At 37.4% G+C, this 21,680-nt stretch overlaps 4 protein-coding genes and 1 long non-coding RNA gene across 6 annotated transcripts; 4 read left to right on the top strand and 1 right to left on the bottom strand.

Annotated features, from left to right (window-relative positions):
• Positions 1 to 160: 160 nt before the first annotated feature.
• Positions 161 to 2,469, top strand: Pis (phosphatidylinositol synthase). The gene is made up of 4 exons (XM_071702719.1): positions 161 to 622; positions 1,076 to 1,364; positions 1,468 to 1,631; positions 1,708 to 2,469. Exons 1-4 carry the CDS (start codon positions 511 to 513, stop codon positions 1,860 to 1,862), a joined length of 720 nt encoding a protein of 239 aa, XP_071558820.1. The 5' UTR covers positions 161 to 510; the 3' UTR covers positions 1,863 to 2,469.
• A 1,304-nt stretch (positions 2,470 to 3,773) lies between these two features.
• LOC139770638 (leucine-rich repeat-containing protein 47) lies at positions 3,774 to 5,975 on the bottom strand. The gene is made up of 4 exons (XM_071702710.1): positions 5,217 to 5,975; positions 4,598 to 5,065; positions 4,198 to 4,525; positions 3,774 to 4,092 (listed from the first exon to the last, which is right to left on the bottom strand). The coding sequence occupies exons 1-4, from the start codon at positions 5,803 to 5,805 to the stop codon at positions 3,888 to 3,890; spliced, it is 1,590 nt and encodes a 529-aa protein (XP_071558811.1). The 5' UTR covers positions 5,806 to 5,975; the 3' UTR covers positions 3,774 to 3,887.
• Positions 5,976 to 6,926: 951 nt separating this feature from the next.
• LOC139770523 (uncharacterized) lies at positions 6,927 to 8,995 on the top strand. The gene is made up of 4 exons (XR_011717781.1): positions 6,927 to 6,999; positions 7,414 to 7,474; positions 8,016 to 8,425; positions 8,706 to 8,995. It is a non-coding gene; the product is annotated as an uncharacterized lncRNA (long non-coding RNA).
• Positions 8,996 to 13,070: 4,075 nt separating this feature from the next.
• On the top strand, positions 13,071 to 16,389 carry LOC139770628 (hatching enzyme 1.2-like). Of its 2 annotated transcripts, none has more exons than XM_071702689.1 (4): positions 13,071 to 14,538; positions 14,840 to 15,145; positions 15,656 to 15,792; positions 16,050 to 16,389. In XM_071702689.1, the coding sequence occupies exons 1-4, from the start codon at positions 14,190 to 14,192 to the stop codon at positions 16,173 to 16,175; spliced, it is 918 nt and encodes a 305-aa protein (XP_071558790.1). In that variant the 5' UTR covers positions 13,071 to 14,189; the 3' UTR covers positions 16,176 to 16,389. The 2 variants fall into 2 exon arrangements, with proteins under 2 accessions (XP_071558790.1, XP_071558788.1); XM_071702687.1 differs by having other exon boundaries at positions 13,072 to 14,538; positions 16,002 to 16,389.
• A 2,349-nt stretch (positions 16,390 to 18,738) lies between these two features.
• Positions 18,739 to 20,844, top strand: LOC139770534 (astacin-like). The gene is made up of 4 exons (XM_071702533.1): positions 18,739 to 19,033; positions 19,576 to 19,878; positions 20,264 to 20,400; positions 20,641 to 20,844. The coding sequence occupies exons 1-4, from the start codon at positions 18,739 to 18,741 to the stop codon at positions 20,725 to 20,727; spliced, it is 822 nt and encodes a 273-aa protein (XP_071558634.1). The 3' UTR covers positions 20,728 to 20,844.
• Positions 20,845 to 21,680: the final 836 nt, after the last annotated feature.

Here is a 21,680-nt window from a genome sequence, read left to right as displayed (position 1 = left end):
CTGAAATTTTGAATTGTTTATAACCGATCTTTCTTTCCACGTGCTAAAAAACTGGTATTAATCCTTATCGTCTACATTTTATTGATTCAATTAATTAAACAAAAATTAATGTTAAATAATTATATTAATTACAGCTTTGGGAGCGGAAGTGCGCGTGGCGCGCGCGGAACCGATTACGGTCGTGGGTTTTTGATCGCGACCGGTGCACGCGTCACCGCAGCTCAATACACATCTCGAAATCGCGCGGATACGAGGCACCGCCGCTCGATACCGACCAGCCGACCGCTTCGTTGCCTGCCAGCTGCATCTGGACGACGCGACGCGACGCTCGCCGACGGCCGACACAAACAGAGCGTGAGGAAGAGAGAGAGAGAGAGAGAGAACGAGAAAAGAATCACGCGTGTATTCTCAGTTCGAGCGAAGTGACACTCGCGGACGACAGTGCGGACACCCGCGAGTCGCATCCGAGATAATCCTTGACACCGCCGCGCCGGCAGCCCCAGATAAGCCATGATCTCGCGTGATCTCGGGAGTAGATATTCGCCGCGAGAGAATCCACGCCGGAGCGACGCCGAGATGTCGGAGTCGGAGAACATCTTTTTGTTCGTGCCGAATATCATCGGTAAATACCTAATCTCGAGCTACTTTCAGGATAATCGCTCGCTGTGACGAGCGTGGCGACGTGCGAAACCACTGTTTTACATATACAGTATGACTGGCACATATGCCCGCCGAAATTCGATTGACTGATCGGGAGAGGCAGCTGTAAAACCGGATTTTCCTTCGACGAGTCATTTTGCGTTAAAGTCATTCAGTCGATGAGACGAGCCATATATAAATCACGCTTTTAAGGTTGCCTTTATTGATTGAGTCCGCGCCGCTATTGTTTCATGTAACTTTTGTATCGGCCAGCCAATAGTAAACTTTCCCTGCGATCCTTTCAGTTCCTTTCTTTAGGCCGAGAAGCTTGAATCGTGAATTATTTTCTGATCATAATGACGAGACGATCGTTCGAATCATGTTCTCACGCTTGACGCGTGAGAAAAGTAGTAAATACAATTATGCATTCCAACAGGTTTCGGCAGGGTGATCCTGGCGCTGATCTCCTTTTACTTCATGCCCACCAACTATGTCATCGCGTCGTGGTGTTACGTGGTCAGCTCGCTGCTGGACGCGATAGACGGCCACGCGGCCAGGTATTACAACCAGAGCACAAAGTTCGGCGCGATCTTGGATCAGCTAACGGATAGAGTCGGCACGATGTGTCTCATGGTCACGTTATGCCTCTTCTATCCCGCCTACACCTTCTGGTTTCAGTTGAGCATGGCTATCGACATAGCCTGCCACTGGATATACTTGCACACGTAAGACAAAAAAATAAATGCGTATTATTATATGTATTACAGATTACATTGTATAATGCAATCTAAGGAGAGAATGTGATTATATTGCCTTGTCGAAATGCAGGACTCTTCTGCAAGGGAAGACCAGTCACAAGTTTATCGACATGTCTGAGAATCCGATCATGAGACTGTACTACACAAACCGGACGGTACTGTTTTTCATGTGTGCTGGCAACGAGGCGTTCTACGCCGGTCTGTACCTGTTGCATTTCACCGAAGGACCAATTTGTAAGTGCCCCATCGCAATTTCACGTTTCTCTCTCACTTGCAAACGTGGCACACGTAACAATATTTCGTCTTGCAGTTGTCGGTATAGGTCTGTACAGATTGATCGTGTACCTGAGCGCCCCGGTAGCGTTCGTCAAAGCCGCTATCTCCGTACTACACGGATACGTGGCGTGCATCAACCTCAGCATCATCGACGTGAAGGAACGCCAGGAGCGTCTTAAAACAAATTAAATCTCTCTAAGTCTCTGGACACATTATCTGCTAGTCAAACTGAATGTGATTTACGAATCTTCCTGTTCTACAAACTGGCGCACGCATGTTTACATACTTCCATAATTCCATATGTATATTTTTAAGAAGAAGTGGAAAGAGTGTGTTTAATGATGCGTGGTCGAAAGATGTCTATTTGATTGGCCGATATTCGACGGGTAGGAAGTACCGCGTTTGAAAATAGCAAACGGCCAAATTCCCTTATTCGTGTATTAGAATGTACGTGAAATCTATTCTTCTTGCGAAAGAGGAAAAAAAAACTTATTTTTAAAGCACTATTAATAGCGTCAATGACCAAAATATTTTGTTACCGTAATATAGCATTACATTATATATTTAGCATGTTATTTTATAGCATTTACTGAAACAGTGAATTGTTGATGTCTTATATTCAGAATTTTTGACATGTAGAGATTATAGGTGTCTAATATCTTCGATATCTCAGTATATTTTTACATTTTTCCAGTAGACAGTTTAAAGGACTAGCCATTCTTCGTGTAGCCAAAGCACGTAGCGAGAATGATTTCAATGTATCAAAATGAGCTGAATAAAACATCACTTTAATATCTCTTTGCTCCAATTTATTGTACCGAATTCTATGAATATCGAGGTTAACATATACATATAACTGAAGTATAATTAGTATAAATTATATGAATATTATGCATCAGCTTTGCTCAATTTGCGACATAGGTATGGCAAACAAAATAAAAAAGAACCTTGCACGCAGTGCAATATCTTTTTAACCAAATCAAATACAGACTTTTTGTAAAATACAAAATAAAGATGTAATACCAAAATAAATCAGACATGATAAAAAAAATAAATAATTCTCAATCTGATGTAAAAGAAAGAATGTGGGAGCCGTGTAAAACGGATATATAGTAAAGAATCAACAATGAACTTCGTATTATCGCGCTTGCATCCGCGCGAGGAGTGGCTGGGCGACGATGTCGCTGGCGGATAACAACGACGCGCATGTCGTTACCGTGATCGGGGGCACCTGCACGGTACACGGAGCGACGGGGAGGCGCAAAAACAAACGTGTTAATTATAAAACGTGACTGATAGTTTCGCACGCGCGCGAACCGGGGTTGCGCGGTTGCGCTCAACCGGGCGCGGGCACGCGGGGGCGGGAGGGGGAGGGGGAGGGCGACGGCGGGACGGAGAAATTCGGGGTACCGCGCGATACACGGCACCGGGCGGCACGAGCTCCGGCGTGCTCCGGCGAGCGGGTGGAATAACGTGTACTAACCTCAAAGGCCTCGCTCCCCCGACGTGACCAGTCATAATTTCGGCGCCATATTATCACTTCAAACACTCGCGCATATCGGGGGGGAAAGTTCGCGAACTTCGTCGTCGCACACGGGCACCTTCCTCTTATCGCCGGGGAACACCGCGAAGGACGAGTACCGCGGCGCACGGTCACCGCGGGGACGCGGCGGAGGGTGTCGGTCGACGAACGTCCGGGGTTCCGGACGCGAACGCGGCACGCGCGGCGAGGTACAATATTTATAAAAACAGATGAGGATTCAGCAGGACCGGTGCTCGTCGAGGCGGCGCGGCGCGATTCGGCAGAGCGACAGAAGCGCCACCGTCGTCGCCGCCGGCCACCACCGCGGCCGGTCGACGCCGACGTCGACGCGACACTGCCCCTTCGCGGAATTCGAATCTGCGGACAACCGCCCGCATCCTGTACACCGAATCTTTCTAATCGATGCGATAAAGCGAGCCGAACTTCCGCGATCACTACGTGTTATCGCGATCTCGACGCTTCCGAGTCGCAGAATAAATAAACGCGTTCAGAAGATCGCTCTCCCGTATTGGTAACTTTCGCGTTTTCGAACGACAAAAATAATCGAAAATAATATATATATATATATATCTCTTTTTTCTCTTTCCTTCCTTTTTACGAAAAAAAAAAACTTTATTAAATTTTTGAGCGGATTCGAATTCGGACAGAATTCGAGCTACTCGCTATTCTTTTTATTCTCGTGACACCGCGACGAGCTGTTCGCTAAAATTCAAATCCGCTCTTGAGGGATATACTAATTTTAGGTTTCCTTCGGTGTCGACTACTTTGACTTGTTGAACTATTAAATTGTTGTACTTGTTGTCCGTGTCCTTCGGTTCTGCGGATTCGGCGAGACCTGAGACGATTAAGTCTTTCAGGAATTGATCCAGCACATTCCTAAAAGAATATAAGATTTTATCACGGAACTGACCTTCCTCTCTCGCGGTTAAAACAGATTGGAATGCGACCAATATTACATAGGCTTGCAAATTGGGATCTCACCTGCAAATTGTGAACGACAACGCGCTCGTTACCTCCACGAGCATTGTCTGGGTGTCTAGAGACATTTTCGTCACGTCGCTGTTCGTGATGGGCGGAAACGAGATAACTCGCTGCGACTGATCCAACAGGCATGGGAACGAGGGTTTGCCCTCCAGCATATACAGATACTTGTGTATCCCGGAGTAAACGTTTCGTTTCTTCTCCTTACGCAGATTCTCCGCTTCCGTTTGCAACTTCTGGAACAGATCCGCGCCCGTGTACGTCTTGCTGTGCATTAAAGGTTTTATCTCCAATTCCGTGGGTAGCATCGCTGTATACGTGAGGTGCCCTGCGTAACAAAATATGTTTCAGTAAAAAATAGATACAAAAACAGTACTCTTATTAAACATTCGACATTTACCAGGCGCGACGAGTTTCAAATCGTGAGTGGCTATCGTAGCCGCATTCCTCTTCTCGCATATCCCATCGTGCAATCTCGTTTGCAGCTGAATAAACTTTTTGAAATTCTCCTCCGTGAAGCTCATATTTTTCACGATACACGCAGCTATGTAAGGCCTGATGCTCTTTACATTTTCCATAAGTTTTATCACCGGCACGTCGTCTACCACTTTCAGGACTCTCAATTTGTGCGTCAAGCTCTCCACTACGCTCTCACTCTCGGAAACTTTCTGACCCCTCTTTCCCTTTTTCGACGTATTAACTTCTGTCGTGGACGACTCGCTCCTTGGGCAGTGCAACTTTACGTAATCGAGTACTTGCTTCGTGGAACATTGGTTGATCAATTTGGTCAGCCTCCTGTCCGACAATTTATTTCCTTTCAGGTACACTTCCTTCAGTTTACTACAGTCTGCTAATTCACTTGGTACAACTGCGTGTTACAATATAATTATGCATTACTTATCTTTGGACGTTTGACGACTTACTTAAGGAAAGTTACATTCGGGGAAGATTACTCAACAGAGAGAGAGAGAGAGAGAGAGAGACATACAAAGGATGGTACAAAAATTGAGTTGCATTACCAGAAATTAAGTTATCAGCCAGGTTTAAGACTTTCAGTCCCTGCAGTCGGTTTATGGTAATTGGAATCTCCGTTATCCGATTCCCGTTGACGTGAACCTCGGAGAGATGTGCGAGTTCCGCATGACAAACGTCGGGGAAGGCCTCGAGCTGATTGTTTGACAGGTCTAGGATGCTCAGTTTTGTGCACAAGCTACACGACGGTACGTCTCGCAGGAGGTTCGAGGCGAGATTGATCGTGCTGAGCTGAGGATGGCTGCCGAGCTCCTGCGGGAGCGAGGCCAGCTTGTTCCTCGAGCAATCGAGCACCTTCAGCTTGGCGAGCTTGGCGATCGCGCTCGGCAACGCGGCGATCTCGTTCGAGTGCAGCACCAAGGTCGTGAGATTCGCCAGCCTCTCGATCTCGTCCGGCACCTCCCGAAGACACGTGTGCGTTATGCTGAGATAATTCAGGTTGTGGAGGTCGAACAGGTTCCCGTCCAGGCCGGACGTCTCGATCAGTTTGGACACCGACGCGCCTGACAGCACCAATTCATGCCTGTTTTTCTCAGCCGCCTGTTTCACAATCTCCCACGAGTCCTCGTGCGTCATTTTGATGGCCACTGATTTCCCTTATTCGGAATTTTATTCACTCCTATCTGATATAAACAGTATATCTCAACGAGGAGTGTTTTGAGGTTAGGGACCGTCGAAACCCCATGCATACTACCGCCAGTAAATCTATTTTCGAAATTGGTACTACGTAGCCACGTATTCATTTTCCGACGATAAAACATCATTTTGGTGCGTGCCCGTGCTACATTTGCAAATGTAATGGTGTTATATAAAAAAATGTAAATAAGCAAATCGCAGCTGTATCAAATATACTCGACGCTGTACCTGAAAAGTATGATATATTGATTATTTATTAAAAATGTAATTTTTCATAATATATTTTTGCGATATTAATAAACTCAATTATTATTAAATGGTATACCGTGCGTGCAATATTAAAATTTAATTGCGTATTTTCGGTTAATCAACGTTTTTATTTAACCATCTATTTGACTCGCGTAGTGTCATCAAATGATGACCGAAGATGCATCTTCGAATATTTCGTCGTTTATTAACGATACGTGATGATAGACACTGGATGGATTGATTTCGGGACGACTGATGGCGTCACAGCTCATTTAATTAGCAATAGAGTTGATGCAAAATTTGCATTAACCCTGTATATTTATTATTTGCAACAACATTTAATCGTCGCATAGATCCGGCTTTAGGTCAAACGAGGCGATGATCCAATGAGGAAAATTTGTTTTCTAAAAAGAAATTCTCTCATTGGACCAGCGGCTGCGTTCCGACAATAACCGACTCCGACATACGGACTGATTGTAGAACCGGCCTTAGCACTTTGACGATTTATAAATTCGGCCAAAAATGTATCGTGTGAATATTCGATAAAATGACTACATTTCTCAATATTGAAGTATTGCGGATATCAATCTACAATTTAAACATGCATATTTAATTTGCATCATAATGCGAAATAGCAACCGCTATAATATATGAGGTAACCGTAGCATTTATTGCTAGAATAAAAAGTGTATGAACGCGAATATAAGAACGGGACGCGCAGTGATGCCGCTCTTGGCGCGAGAAGTTTTCCGCGCGCGGCGCGGGGGATGACGCGCCTCCGCCATATTGATGACGTACTCTCCTTCATTTCCAGATCGCGGCGGACACGGAAAGGATCGGCTCCAGAACGAGTGGCGTCGCGAAAGCAGTTTAAATGATGAGAGAGTAAGCTTTATTAATCTTGCATGAGTTGTTTAACGCAGCACCTATCGCGATAGCATCTATTCAGCGCTCGGGGTGTAGATATTTCTCAAAAATAAGTATTTCGCGGTACTTGTTCGGCCGCAGGTACGTCGCGCGGACAATCGCGGACGATCGTATTTTCCATCTGTCGCGAATATCGCGGATATCTGCCAAAAATATTAGTACGCTTATTCGCTAGAATGCGGAATAACGATCGCGATCATAAGCGAGCGCGTACTATCTGATTTTCGTAATTCGGAAAATTCGTGATCGCGAAATCATGAGAGCGGGACGCATATAGCGACGCCACGGCACTCTTGGCTTGGCGCGAGAAGTTGTCCGCGCGGGAGACGAAGCGCCTTCGCCATGTTAATTACGCTCCCCTTTTATTTCCAGATCGCGACGGGCACGAGACGGATCGGCTGCGGAACGAGTGGCGTCGCGACTTATTTAATTGGTAAGTAGTTATACTTAGAATATTGCACATAAATATTGCACTGAGAAAAAAAATATTTAGATCAAAAAAAAATTTATCTAGATTGCTATTTATTTAGATTAAATATAATTATCATTGTTTATATTAATTTTCCTGTCAATAAAGGTATTTAATTTTAAATTGATATATATATATACATTTTTATAAATAAATATGTTATTGCAAATCATTTATAATATCATGAACAATGTAATAAGGAAATACATAATTGACACGTAAATAATTTATTAAATATTTAAAAAATCTTAAAATATAATCTAAAATTAAACCGAAAGTATATTCGTAATTCGCCAACGATATAATAAACATTAGACGTTCATTTCATTGACTACAATTGGCAAATAAATCAATGATTATTTGCCAATTGTAGTCGATGAAATGAACGTCTAATGATAATCTAAACTATTTTATTTTCTAGACAATGTATTAAACATGCAATAATCCCTATCTATTTCAAAGTAGAGTACCGACCTAAATGTACGCGTAATCTTATCTTTTACAGGCAATTCCGCTTTTACCGAACAACAGGGCAACTAAACACAATCGCCGCCGACTGTATAAACGGTTCGTTGCGTCGCATTTTCGGGAGTGCCGCTCGAAATCGTTGCATTTTCGAATATGACAATTAAAATCGTCGCATTTTCGGAAGTGTCGTTCGAAGTTGTCGGATTATCCGGAACTCCGTCACTCGATTTTAATAATTATTATCGCGGGCGATTTTTTGACGGACAAAATCGGGCGTTATTTCATGTTTTCGGGAGTGCCGTATTAATTATCGCGCAATCATTGTTATTCGCATTTTTGGTGCCGGTGGAGTTATCGGGCATCGAGGGAGCTGACAACCCGAGAGGTCAACCTGAGAGGAGGAGGAGGCCTGGGAGAGGCATCGGGAGCCAGCGGAACAACTTTGCGGTAAATATTATTTTTTATTTTGTGTAAGAGTAATTTTTTTGTTTGTTCTTGAGTCTTTTTATTTTACCATGATTTAGAAATAATAGCTAGAAGGAGGGAGTAATTTAACATTTTATAAGAATTGATTCTTGTAAAGAACATTTTTGGAAAATGTATAATTATTTAAATAAATATTTAATTAAACAATGAATAAAAAGTTGGATGCTATAGGAATTATGTTTTAAAACATTGAGTTTTTTAAACACCATTTTAATATAAATTTTATATTTATATGTTACAGAATCAACGTAGCTACGTGGCAGATATAATTCCGCTGTTGCGCATCGGTGTCGGTGAGTGATGAATTAACATATTTATTGAGATAACGGATGTGTGGTAACTTATTAAATATACATACTATATATCTAGATAAATGTATGAAAGTTAACAATATAAAGATCTTACACATAAGTATAAAGCATTCTATACATCCGTTGTCTTAAAATGGATCAGTTACGACAGATTAGGATAAGTTTAATTTTGTGTGTGTGGACACCTCTTTATTATTATATTTACTGTGCATTTATTAATTAATTTAATATGCATACGAGAATGTACTCGTATGAAAATTGTATAAAATAATTCTTTATAAATATAAAATATAAAGAAAATAAAAGGTAGAAAACAAATAAAGGTTTAGCAATTAAAATGTTACACTTTTTTAATATACTGCTCTTATTTAAGCTTACCAATGGTATTTACATTTCGTTACCAACAAATAGAAAGTATAAAATATTTATATAATTTTATATATATATATATATGTTTATATATATATATATGTATATAAAACACCGAAATTCAATAAAATTCGATGCATTCGATTTTAATATTAAACAAATAACATTAATAATTAATATAATTATTAATAAATAATATTTTATTAGATACTCTGTATTTTATTAAGGTATTCTCAATTTTCCAAAAAATTCCGTCTTTATGCACACACTGTGTATAAAGAATTTTTCGGAAAATAGTTTGGAAGGATAATAGTTTTGATACTGGTAGGTACATATAGTCGTCGAATACTCATTTTTAATTACTTTATTAGTTCATTTTCCTATTTTTGATCAACTTTTATAATTAAGAAAATTTTGCGTATATTATTTCGTTTCGCGACCACTTAATAAACAATAGACGTTGTAATGACCTTACCAGTCGTTGTTACACGCTATGCTATATGTACTTATTATAATACAATTATCCGTACCTTCAGTTCTCGATGATCTCCCGAGGCAGTAGAATCGTATTTCTAGCATTAAGAATTTGTTGTGACAAGATACATCGCGGGATACACCAAACTTAATAGCTACGAAGAATTACACCTAATTCTAGCATAATTTCAATAAATAGGGTGAGTTAGTAGAAATAGAATACACTTATGTGTTGCGTTTAGAAAATATAACACAGTTTTTAAAATATTATTTGTAAAAACTAGCTTGACAAACATAGTTCAATATTATTTTTCAAAAATCATCAAGAATAGGTCACGAATGTAACGTCTTTACAGGAACATGAAATAAAAATTGCCATAATGTCGACTTTTATTCTGCGCATTTTGACATTATTAGGCATCTTATCCACTTGTCAAAATTCCGATTTGAATGTTGCGACTCAATTGCCACGTCACGTAATACCTGAGCACTATTATAGTCGAGTTAGATCTTAGTACAATTGAGAATGATTACTACGTTGGTACATTCTTTATTCGTCTCAGAATTGATCGCCCAACGGAAAGTATACATTTTTACGCGAGAAGACAAAAAATATTAAAAGAATCTCTCGTTCTGAAGAAAATGAATTCTCGACAGTCCTATAAACCAACGCGTTTTGTACACAACCCGATAAATGATTTTGTGGACATCTATTTTGCTAACGAGTTATCAAAAGGGCAAAACACTACTGGATGAAATGATTGACAGTGTTTCAACTAATGTAATGTTTCTTCTCGCGTAAAAATGTATACTTTCCATTGGGTGACTTCTCTTCATATACATGTGTTGCGCACGTAGATTATACATATTGTATATGGGGTTTACAGTTTAACGCCGATTCCGAACGGCTATATTTTTTAGAGAAGTTCTCTTGGCAAGACATACTCTCGGTGGTTTGCCATTGCCTTCCGAGAGGAGAACGAGCGAATATAATTTTTTTTTTTAATATAATTTTTCTAGCTCTACCGGGAATCGAACCCGGGAACTTTGGCTCAATAGACCAATGCGCTGTCTAATAGGCCACGCTCGTCCTCAGAGTTTGTATAATACACAACACGACAAATGATTTTGTGGACATCTATTTTGCTAATAAGTTATCAGAAGGGCGTTACATTTGGCAAATGGATTTTAAAACAATACTGAGAAATGAAGAACATAATTTGTTTAAAACTTCGTATGTAGATGAAGAAGGAAGAATAGTGTAAGTAAATTTTAATATATCTACTAACAATAAGTTAAAGAAGTATCCAAGAACATGTTTTACAAAATATTAGGACAGTTATACTCTTTATAAATATATATATATATATTTATATTATCATTATATATATTATATTGTCATTATTTTTTATTATATTTGATGGCCATGAACACATATGGAAGAAGTTTAAAACTACTTATTTTGTAAAATTTAATGAGATAATACTTAAACGCACATATTTTAATGCAAGTAGTAATGAACATTGTTTTATCTAAATATAACAATATATTAATATACTAATCAGAAAAAAATGCTCTCTTTTATGTAGCTATTGTTTTGCATTGTATATTTTGCATTTATTAATATTATTACACAATTGTGATAAAAGTCTGATAATAGAATTCAGTAATAATACCGTAATGGTACATGTTAATGTATTTATTATTTAATTATCTCGTATAAATTTGTCTTATATGTGTTCTATGTGTCAATTTATTAAACCGACAATTATCAAGCGTTTATATTATCTAATACGCTTATCGTTTAAATGTGACAAATGGTTGCTGGGAACGAATAGAACTCGAGATATATTTTCATGTTGGGACGAACCAGTCTTTAACGTTTCTGTACTTCATCTTAGAAAACACACAGTTTTGTCGAACATGCCTGTACGAGTGACTTATAGGCACGATGAACGCCTGACGTGGACGCACTTCCATGAAACGCCTGTAATTACTCTTAATCTTCTGGCGATTTTGGTATCCGATTCCTCTCTTATTCCTAACAGAATCAATGAGAGAATTAGTCTTCGATGCAGACAACAAACAGCATTGCATTTAAAATACGCAAAAATGGTTATCAAGAATGTCACGCTGCATTTGGAATTTCAATCGAAGCGTTACAAGAAGCTTGCAAAAGTGGATCATGTCGCAATACCGAATTTTCGCTCTGAAAGCATGTATAAGTTGGGTCTTATTTTTTATAGGTAATGCACATATATACATATATAATTAAAAAGACAATGATATATAATTAGAAAGACAATAATATACAATTAGAAAGACAAATATTTTCCGTAAAATAAAAAAATTTTATCCAGAAAGGAAGATACTATATCTAGCATATCGAAATATAAGATACTTGAGTTACCACGTCGGCGTTACATCTTAGAAATGTCTTCTACTACCGGTCTGTATAATGACGAAGAAGATCTATTTAATGCTTCCTATATAATAACAAATAAATTTACTGGTAATAGTTCCAGATGTTCAAAATTGTTTTTACCACATCGACAAGAAAATTATAAGCGTGGTATATATATAAATTGTTCATATTTATACGTTTTAAATTATTGTTTGTTTTCGTTACTAAATATGAATCAAGAATCATTGATGCCACGAATTAATATGTAAGAACTGTCATTATCATCACAGCCATGATCGCGGCCAGTTTTGCGGTGAATGCTATTCTTGATTAATGCAATATTAATTATATTATTGTTTCTCGTTTAAGTATATTTTGACATTAATTAAAGTACTAAAATTATTTAAACAATTTCAGTTTTATTTCTATCGCACCCCTCTAAACGCTATGTAAACGCAAACCTCGGAAGTACCGACCTGTATGTAAACTGCGCGCCGGCCGATGGGATTGATTTATTTTTTTCGACCGAAAATTATCGTCGCGTAATAGAAAGGGGAACCCGAGTTCTAACATTTAACTCTAGTACGCTGATAGATACACTTTAAACTGGTTTTAGATAACGCGAAATGGAATTTTCGTAGCGCTGCTTTCAGTCCCTCGCTATCTTTGTATGCTAGTTAAACACTGCGATATTCATAGGTCACAATTAGTCGCTGCCATTTCTAATCACTCGAATAATTATAAATAGCGGTGTTTTGGACGCTATTTTTTTCGAACAAATCCCACTTTCTGGGATCTAATTAGGATCCTTTGTTTGATTCCTTAAAAAATTCATGAATTCTGGTTGGAAATATTTATAAAAATTTACATCAGAACGTTTTTAATCGCGATCATGAACAGAAAGTCTGAACAGATCCCGTTTGTTCTCCACAACATTTTTCTAAACATTCTTTCTAATTTTTATTTTATCTTAGAATTTAGTAAAACACTTTAAGCATTTACGTTTCACAAATAACATTTCATAAATATTTAAAGAAAACATTCAAAGTGTTTCAAATTTTGTTCGAGTTTCTTTTCTTAAATTAAATGAATGTTTTAAGCAAAGTAACGTATTGTAATTGTAAGTATAATATCGAAACGGGCGACAAGACTAACAAGAGTGACGACCTTGGCTATTTGCTGTCATACGCCGAGGTTTCTGCGATGACAAATGTTTGCTCGGCAAGATTTGCATGTGAATGACTCGTGTCGGGATATTAATACCACCGTTCTATGTGCTAATAACGCCGTTCTCCGATTATGCAGACGTACTTGACGCATCAAGTGGCAATGATCTGAACGGGTTCCGCACTTCCTCACTTCCGCGGGGATTATCTCGCGCTTCTAAAATTTCTTATCTTTTATTCCTCGACATATGCAAATAAAATATGCCGCAAAAAAATTGATATCTTTAGTAAAAAATTGATATCCTCAGACGTCGCATTTGAATTCTTCAATCAAGATTTATTCTCTAAAGCTATTATCCTCGACTTATCTCCCAAAATTTTTGTAAAATTCATCTCAAGCCAGAAGAGCAACACAATGCAACTTTCTTCATCATGCTCAAGTCGATTCCTAATTAAATGCTTCCAGATGCTTGATTAATTGCTAATCAAGTATTTCCAAATTGAGATAATTGCGTTTCTCGGTGAAAAAACAGCGAGCGATCCCGTACCTCCTGAATCCAAATATTAACAATGTCGGGGACGATTCACGTACATATATCATCAAAATTGCGAAAGAGGCTCGAAAGAGGTAACTAAGAATTTCGGCCTCCTCCAAAGTAATCGGCATGTCGGAAAGATTAATGACTCACAGAGTCCTCAGGGTCTTGATGTCGCGCCTTCGAGGTATCGGAGAGATACCAGGCGCAAATCTATGAGCACGCCATCACCCAAAGTCCACGGTTATCAACGGATGGCCCCGATCACTTCCGGAGCCGCTTCCTAAAGCGGCGAGCATATCCGCGCGGGTGGGGCACAGATTTTTTTCGACATGGCGTATAAAAACGGGAACGACCCGAGTGGCCGCGTATCATTGCATTCGCGCTCGTTGTCGCGAAACTGTGAACTCGTAGAGGTATCCAGAGATACTTAGACCGGTACCGAGATCCGATTGAACGTCGATCATGCCGTGTCGACTGTTGGCCACCCTCGCGTTCCTCGCCCTGACGACGTCGACGTCGGCCTGGCCGACCTTTCGTCGTCGGGACGTCTTCGACAATGCCGTGGACAGTCCTGGCGGACTGATCGCTCACCTACGGAATTTTGGCAGTTCGCTCTACGGATTCCCGAATAACGAAACCGGATTGAAGGTGGCCCAATGGCGCAAGGATATGGACGTGAACCCGGAGGAGCTGGGCGAATACGCGGAGGGAGACATCCTGTTTCCGCCGAGCATCGGAAGAAACGGTCTCGCGGCGGTCTCCGCTCGATGGCCCAACGGTGTCATTCCTTTTATGATTAGCCCTTACTTCAGTGAGTAAATTTGAAAATCTTGAACTCAATACGACAGTTCCCTTTTCCTATTTTTTCCAAAGTGATGGGACGGGCTTTGCGATCATATAAAAAAACGACTTATTTTTTAGTTGTTTTACTATTTTATTATTTTATTACTACTGTTTTTTATTATTTTACTGTTTTGCTTGACGATTTAAACACGAGTTAATTGTACATTCAGACAATTGAGTGCTTAAGTATTCATCTGAGCAATTGCGTATAAAGCTTCCTTCTTTATCGCTTAAAACTGCTATATTTTCGTTCTTCCATGAAATCGTAGACGCGCAACAACAGAGAGTTATATACGACGCAATGGACGACTATCACAAATACACGTGCATCAGATTTAAGCCGTACACGGGCGAGGAGAGCGATTACATCAGAATCACGGCCGGTAACACCGGATGCTGGAGCAGCGTGGGCAGAATTGGCGGCCGGCAGGATCTAAACCTTCAGGTTCCCGGTTGTCTGACGCAGAAGGGCACGGTGATACACGAGCTGATGCACGTCGTCGGCTTTTTGCACGAGCACAGCAGATACGAGCGGGACGATTACGTGGACATACTGTGGGACAATATCTCGAACGGTGTGTATTCGCGTCCTACTCATATCTCGAACGACAAGGCTGACTGAAGGAAAATATCACAATCCTAAGCTCTAACGCCCGTTTGACACACTTTCTCGCGTCACTCTGATGTTTTATCTTAACTGCTAATTTTTTAAAGCTGAAAATCTTGAGCTGATACCTGAGGATCGATTCTTTTTTAATGATAATTTAATCGAAAACCATGGCATCTTGTCTGTTATTTAGTATTATTCAATATTAACTGACTTAAATATTTTTGTAATCTTTTTTTGGCAATGTTTTTTATGGCAATAATTTTTGAAAATTTCTAGAGAATTTTTTTATCGCTTGTAGCACGAGAATTTAACATTGACGCCTCAATTCCGAAATGCCTTGATACCAACGTCTTCAATACGAAATACGAGCGACTCTCTCTACCGTAAAACTTATGGTCATCGGCGCAATAACCGGCTAAGGTTATCTCCTCTGCATTATGAAATTCTATTTTTATCATGTACTTTATGCATGTAGGTCACGCGCACAATTTTAATAAGGCCCCCCCGGAGATCACCCACGCATTCGGCGTCGGTTACGATTACGGCAGCGTGATGCACTACTCGTCGACGGCGTTCTCCAAGAATTATCAATTAAAAACCATCGTGCCCAAAGTAAGCGATTTCTAAGAACATTTTCACATGTGTTCTCTATATCAATTATCATTAATTATATTACTTGACTGGTTTGATCGCTGGACGGAGCTGACGCTGACACGAGCTACCGTGTTCGCTATAATTTAATAAAATACATTTTGCGAGTTTGCGAATCGCAAAATCGCATTATATGTTATACATACGTGTCCATGTGTTTGTATATATAGAGACAACTGGATGGTAGCATTTTGGATCTTATTGGCGGAATCTTCCAGGGTGACAGAGAGATAAAGCTCGGTCAGAGGGAGGCTTTCAGCAAGAAAGACATTCTGAAAGTCCGAAGGATGTACAGATGTGGCCAGCGTACTGGCATAATCAGTTACGTCGACGATCAGTACTAATGAATGAACATTAACGATTCAGCAGTTTTCGCATGTGTTGATACAAAAGAAAGACAAAATTCTTGATTAGAGTTAATTAATAAGAATCTTTGCGTAATAAGAAAGAAAGAAAGAAAGAAATATCTAGTCTTATATGCAAAACGTATGATTATGTCTCTTTAAAAATATGTGAACAGCAAATATCGACAGTATTATTATACAATAATATAATCATTATCGTGTATATTTCAATGTACCTTATACCTACATAAAGTTACATATTATTATATACAAATGCATTATCTATATATAACACCTTTCGTATTGAATTTTTTATCTTTGTTAATGGTCAAATATTGATTGAGTATCATATGACGTTATATGAAGTTTGAAAATAAGAGCAGAGAAAATGTATGTGATGGAAATTTTCGATCGATAAAGAGAACGTTACGTAATTTCAATTGCCAATACGTACTCAAATACAAGTAAGGTATTTTACGATAAAATTATTTATTATTTGTACAATTATATCACGAGTAATTTATAGGAGATTGCAATGCATAATGGTATTTCTTATAACACAATAACAAGGTTTCTTGCTAGATTTATTTTCGATAGAAATATAGAGGAAGATGATAATCGAACAATACGCTCATTAAAAGTTATCATACTTAATGGTTTTATTTTATTTTTTATTATTTTTTTCAATTTTTTTTATGAAAGTGCAATTTTTGAATTATCACGGAGTGAAGCATACCATGCATTAAATGTAAAATAAAATCCTGAATTATTATTTAACTGAGATAAGTTATAACTGATTTTCTTGTTAATAAAATTACTTCTTGCTAAAGAATTATCATTTTGTGACGTATTAGGTAAGAGGGATGCATTTTAAAGTGTATTTGTACACTTTACGTATATGTATAGAGTTGAAAAAACCTTTTAAATAACATATATTTTTAAAAACTTAAATAACATATAATTTTTAAAAATTTATTTAAGTGCTTTTCTTATATTTTTTAACGCTCAATTTTGCACTTTAACAAATTTTTAATTTAAGAAAGTACAATTTTTTTTATCTATTATCTTTAAACTTTAAAAATAGCAAAGAGGTTATAATTTCGGGAATATTTCGAGAAAGAAAAATATCAATATTATGTATGACTTCTCGCACTCCAGAGAACATAAACATAAGACGCAAACTTATCTTTGTCACCTGTTTAAACTTTTTAAATTGTTCAAAACATTGTAATAAAAATAAAATTATTTAAATTGTTTTGTATTTATTTTGTCTGAATTTTACAGCACATACAACATGTCTCATCGGTTTTCGTTTTAGAGATTATCCTTTACTTTCTATCTACTATACAAGTTTGATAACAACACAGGCAATCATCCGTTTGATAAAAGCGCAATTTTGCAGCAAATTATCGGAAATTGAGAAAATTAAACAATTTTAAAAATTGTGTTTAATTATTTAATATTTAATTTTTTTAAGTATAATACATGTAGTAACGTACTTGTATTATATAGGAATCAATCTTTTGCTTTCTCTTCCGATAAACATAATTTTTATGTATAATTACCAAATACATATAGAAAATAAAAAAGAAAGATACAGGTCACAAAAAATTAAAAGTTTATAAATAGATAACAAATGGGTATTACATATTATATTATGTTAATTATTTATACGATGTTATAATTGTATTGTTAAGTGAAAATACACTTATATTAATTAATTTAATGTTGAACAAAAGCTATTACCTGTTTTTAATTTTATATGCTTAATTTAACATAAATATCAAACATCTACAGATGCTAAATTGTTAGACAAAGCTCTTATAAATTATGTGCGAGTGTCTACGCGCAACCAAATAAATTTTGTAATTCTATCCAGAAAAACCAAGACGGTGATAAATTAAATATACAACGCTAAAATTATAAAATCAAATTATTTAAATAGATACTTCACTCGAGTCAATGACACCATTTTATCAAATCTTATCTCATTCATATACCTATAGCATATAAGCACATATATAAAAAGGAATACAGAAAAATAGGATTGCTATATTGATCGTCATTAATTAAATACTCGATTCGAATCAATGAAACCATCTTATAAAAAAAAAGTCTTATCTCACTTATACATATGGAGGGGTAAAAACCACAGTGGTGTAAGTCAAATTTTTAAAAATATTTTTTCGTGTGCATAGATGCAATTTATATATTGTATAGATTGCATCTATGCACGCGAAAAAAAACTGAAAAAAATTTGACTTACACCACTATGACTTTTACCCCTTCATATATACCTATAGCATGTAAGCACATATACAAAAAAGTATACAAAAAAAAGGATTGTATACTGATCGTCAGTACAAGTTTGTGTTACCAAATTGCATCTTTGATATGATACTCTTTGATATGACCACCTGAAAGTCGCGTAGGTGGGGCAGACGAATCTTTGAGATGGAACATATAAAGACGATCCGGGGAAGGCTGTATTCTGCACTCGTTTTCGCCGTCACGGGACTATAGTTAAATCGGTAACTTGCTGTAATTTAATTTAACGTTGATCATGTTGTGTCAACCGTTAACGTGGACGCTTGCAGTCGTTCTTACATTTGCGTCGGCGGGGCCGGTCCCTGATTTAAGGAATATATTAGTAATCGGCCTAACGATTCCGGACGACGATACAGGAGTTAAGGTAGCGCAATGGACCGAAGACATGAACGTGAATCCCGAAGAATTGGGCAACTACTTCGAGGGAGACGTCATGGTCACGGAAAGCACTACACGATCAAACGGTGCAAAAGACCCAAAGCTCCGTTGGCCCAATCACGTTATTCCTTACGTAATCGAGGGTAACTTCAGTAAGTATCTTCGAGAATAAAAGCTTAACTATTTTGTATTGTAGTTTGTTTAGCAATTATTCTACAATATATTATGTTTACGGAAAGAATCAAATTTAATGCGTATTAATAAATCTAAATTCCTGAAAAATGCATCGAAATATAATAATTTTAGAATGAGATGAAGAAATTTTCTACTTGTATTTTGTATGTTTATCAATTTAGTTTATTATATTGTGTTATTGTAAAATATCCACAAAGAATTAAAACATGTCGTAGATGTTATTTTGGAACATACTTTATTCTTAGAAAAATAAAAATAAAATAAGATAATAATGCTTACTTTATGATTATTTAATAGCAAAAAATGGAAAATCAGATATAAACGAAAAATTAAGTATTCGCCTGAGCATACAATAGATGGATAAACATTTTTATTCGAAATTGTTTCACTTTTATTATTTCTATTTATAAATTTTCCTGAGCATACAATAGATGGATAAACATTTTTATTCGAAATTGTTTCACTTTTATTATTTCTATTTATAAATTTTCTATTGCAGATAGGACGCAGTTGAAACTTATACGCGAGGCGATGAAAGACTATGAAAAGTATACGTGCCTCCGGCTTAAACCGAGGACGAACGAAAAGGATTATGTCAAAATCATTAGCGATAATAGCGGATGCTGGAGCTACATTGGCAAGATCGGCGGTGCACAAATAATAAACTTGCAGATTCCTGGTTGTGTAACTAAAAAGGGTACCGTAATACATGAGATTATGCATACTGCTGGCTTTTGGCACGAACATACCAGAGATGACCGAGATAATTACGTGATTATCAATTGGAAAAATATCGAAGAAAGTACGTATTCGCAATCTATTAAAACGATGAAAGATTTGAAGCAAAGAGTAACTTCTTTTAACAAATATTTGATCGAAGGATATTTTGTTTTGTCATACATTAATATTTAATATCAACTAATTTTATAATTAATGTATCGACAATGTAGTAAGTATAAATTATTTTTTAAATCGGCAATTTTTCTATCTATCTGTATTTTTTTGCAGTTTGTGAAAATTTCTATCGCAATTCATCTTTATCCTTTATGACTTAAGAACTATTAATCATTTAACATTAAAATAACAAGCGACTTTTATCGATACACGTGACAAACACTGTAATAATTAAGTGAGATTATTCTGTAGATCTGCATTATAAATTTCTTTCCTTTGTCTTGTGCATTTAGGAACCGCAGGTAATTTTGATAAACTTTCCTCGGAGGTACTCGAAGACTACCACATCCCTTACGATTATAACAGCGTGATGCACTATTCAGCGTACGCGTTCGCCATAGATCACAACGTAAAGACTATCATAACAAAAGTAAGCGACCATCATTTTCACAAATATTCCTTATGTTATTAGTTGCATTACTAGATTAATTATCTGAACAAAAGTAGATTCGCGAGACCGACTTGTCAGTTTGATATAGAAAAAAAGAAAATATTTTATAAGTTTGCAAGTTATGCGTGCTGCATCGAATTACGCGTCTGTATATTTATTTGTATGTATATCAAAACAATTTTTGTAGTGACATTATGATCTTAATATCGAATGTTTTAGGATCCGAAAGCAGAAATCGGGCAGAGAGTTGGCTTTAGTGCCCGAGATTATCAGAAGATCAACAAAATGTACAAATGTTCGACGTAATCGACATTTATGTCAGAGGTCACTAACGGATAATTGCGGCTTTGATAATTGTTTTGTGTATTAACAAGAAATTATAAATTAGGAACATTCTTTTAATAAAAATCTATGTATTATGAAAAAAAAGAATATTTATTACTAGCTATAATGATTATACAATAAATAATATTACAGTGTAGATATTATATTGATCACTTTATGTAGAGTATTACTAACTCTTCTATGAATGCATAATTTTTTACCTTTCCATCAATGTATGAGTACCACTGCGTGTTTTTGATATTACAATTTCTGGGACAATTTCTTTATGCTGAAAACCTCTAAATGGTTTTCAGGTAAGCAGCTACTGGGCATTGACCTTAAGGGTTTTCTGACCTATTGTTAGAAGCCTTTTGTGTGTGATTCGTTTTTGGCGGAGAAAACTATTTTCGACAGGTACGACCTGCGCGCGCTCTCATTATCAGTGTTGAATGGTGTCCCATGGTGCCCCGAATGCGCTTAATATAGAACGGTAAAACGTAACAAAAAAAAAATGATACATGATTATCTGTAGTAAAATGTCAAAAGATGCTGGAAAGTTACACCTAATTTTTAGTACGTGTATATTTTACTACAAAAACAATATTAAAACATTTCTAAACGGTTAAAAAGTTACTTACGCATCACAAAAACCATTTATGTCACGTGCGTCTCGAGACTACGGACTTTGATGACTGCCACCTAGATACGAAGTATGGACAACGAAATAACCGTCATATGCTACTATTTGTATCAACCTAAACATTCTGGATTACCCTAAACAGTCAATGATCCATGGTACCTCGTGGGGGGGGGGGGGGGGGGGGGGCTCATGGTGCTCCGGTCTCCCATAGACCAGGACTGGTCAACTTCGACCTTCGGACCTTCCGGAGCTACGTTACTTCTCCCTTTCCATTCGTGGAGAATGAAAAAAAAGA

This window comes from Temnothorax nylanderi, unplaced genomic scaffold, assembly GCF_030848795.1.
Source record: "Temnothorax nylanderi isolate EJ_2023f unplaced genomic scaffold, tnyl_v1.0 TNYL_tig0031_pilon, whole genome shotgun sequence".
NCBI classification, from domain to species: Eukaryota; Metazoa; Arthropoda; class Insecta; order Hymenoptera; family Formicidae; genus Temnothorax; species Temnothorax nylanderi.
Note: the sequence above shows the minus strand (reverse complement) of the source record. Positions and strands in the feature narration are given on the sequence as shown.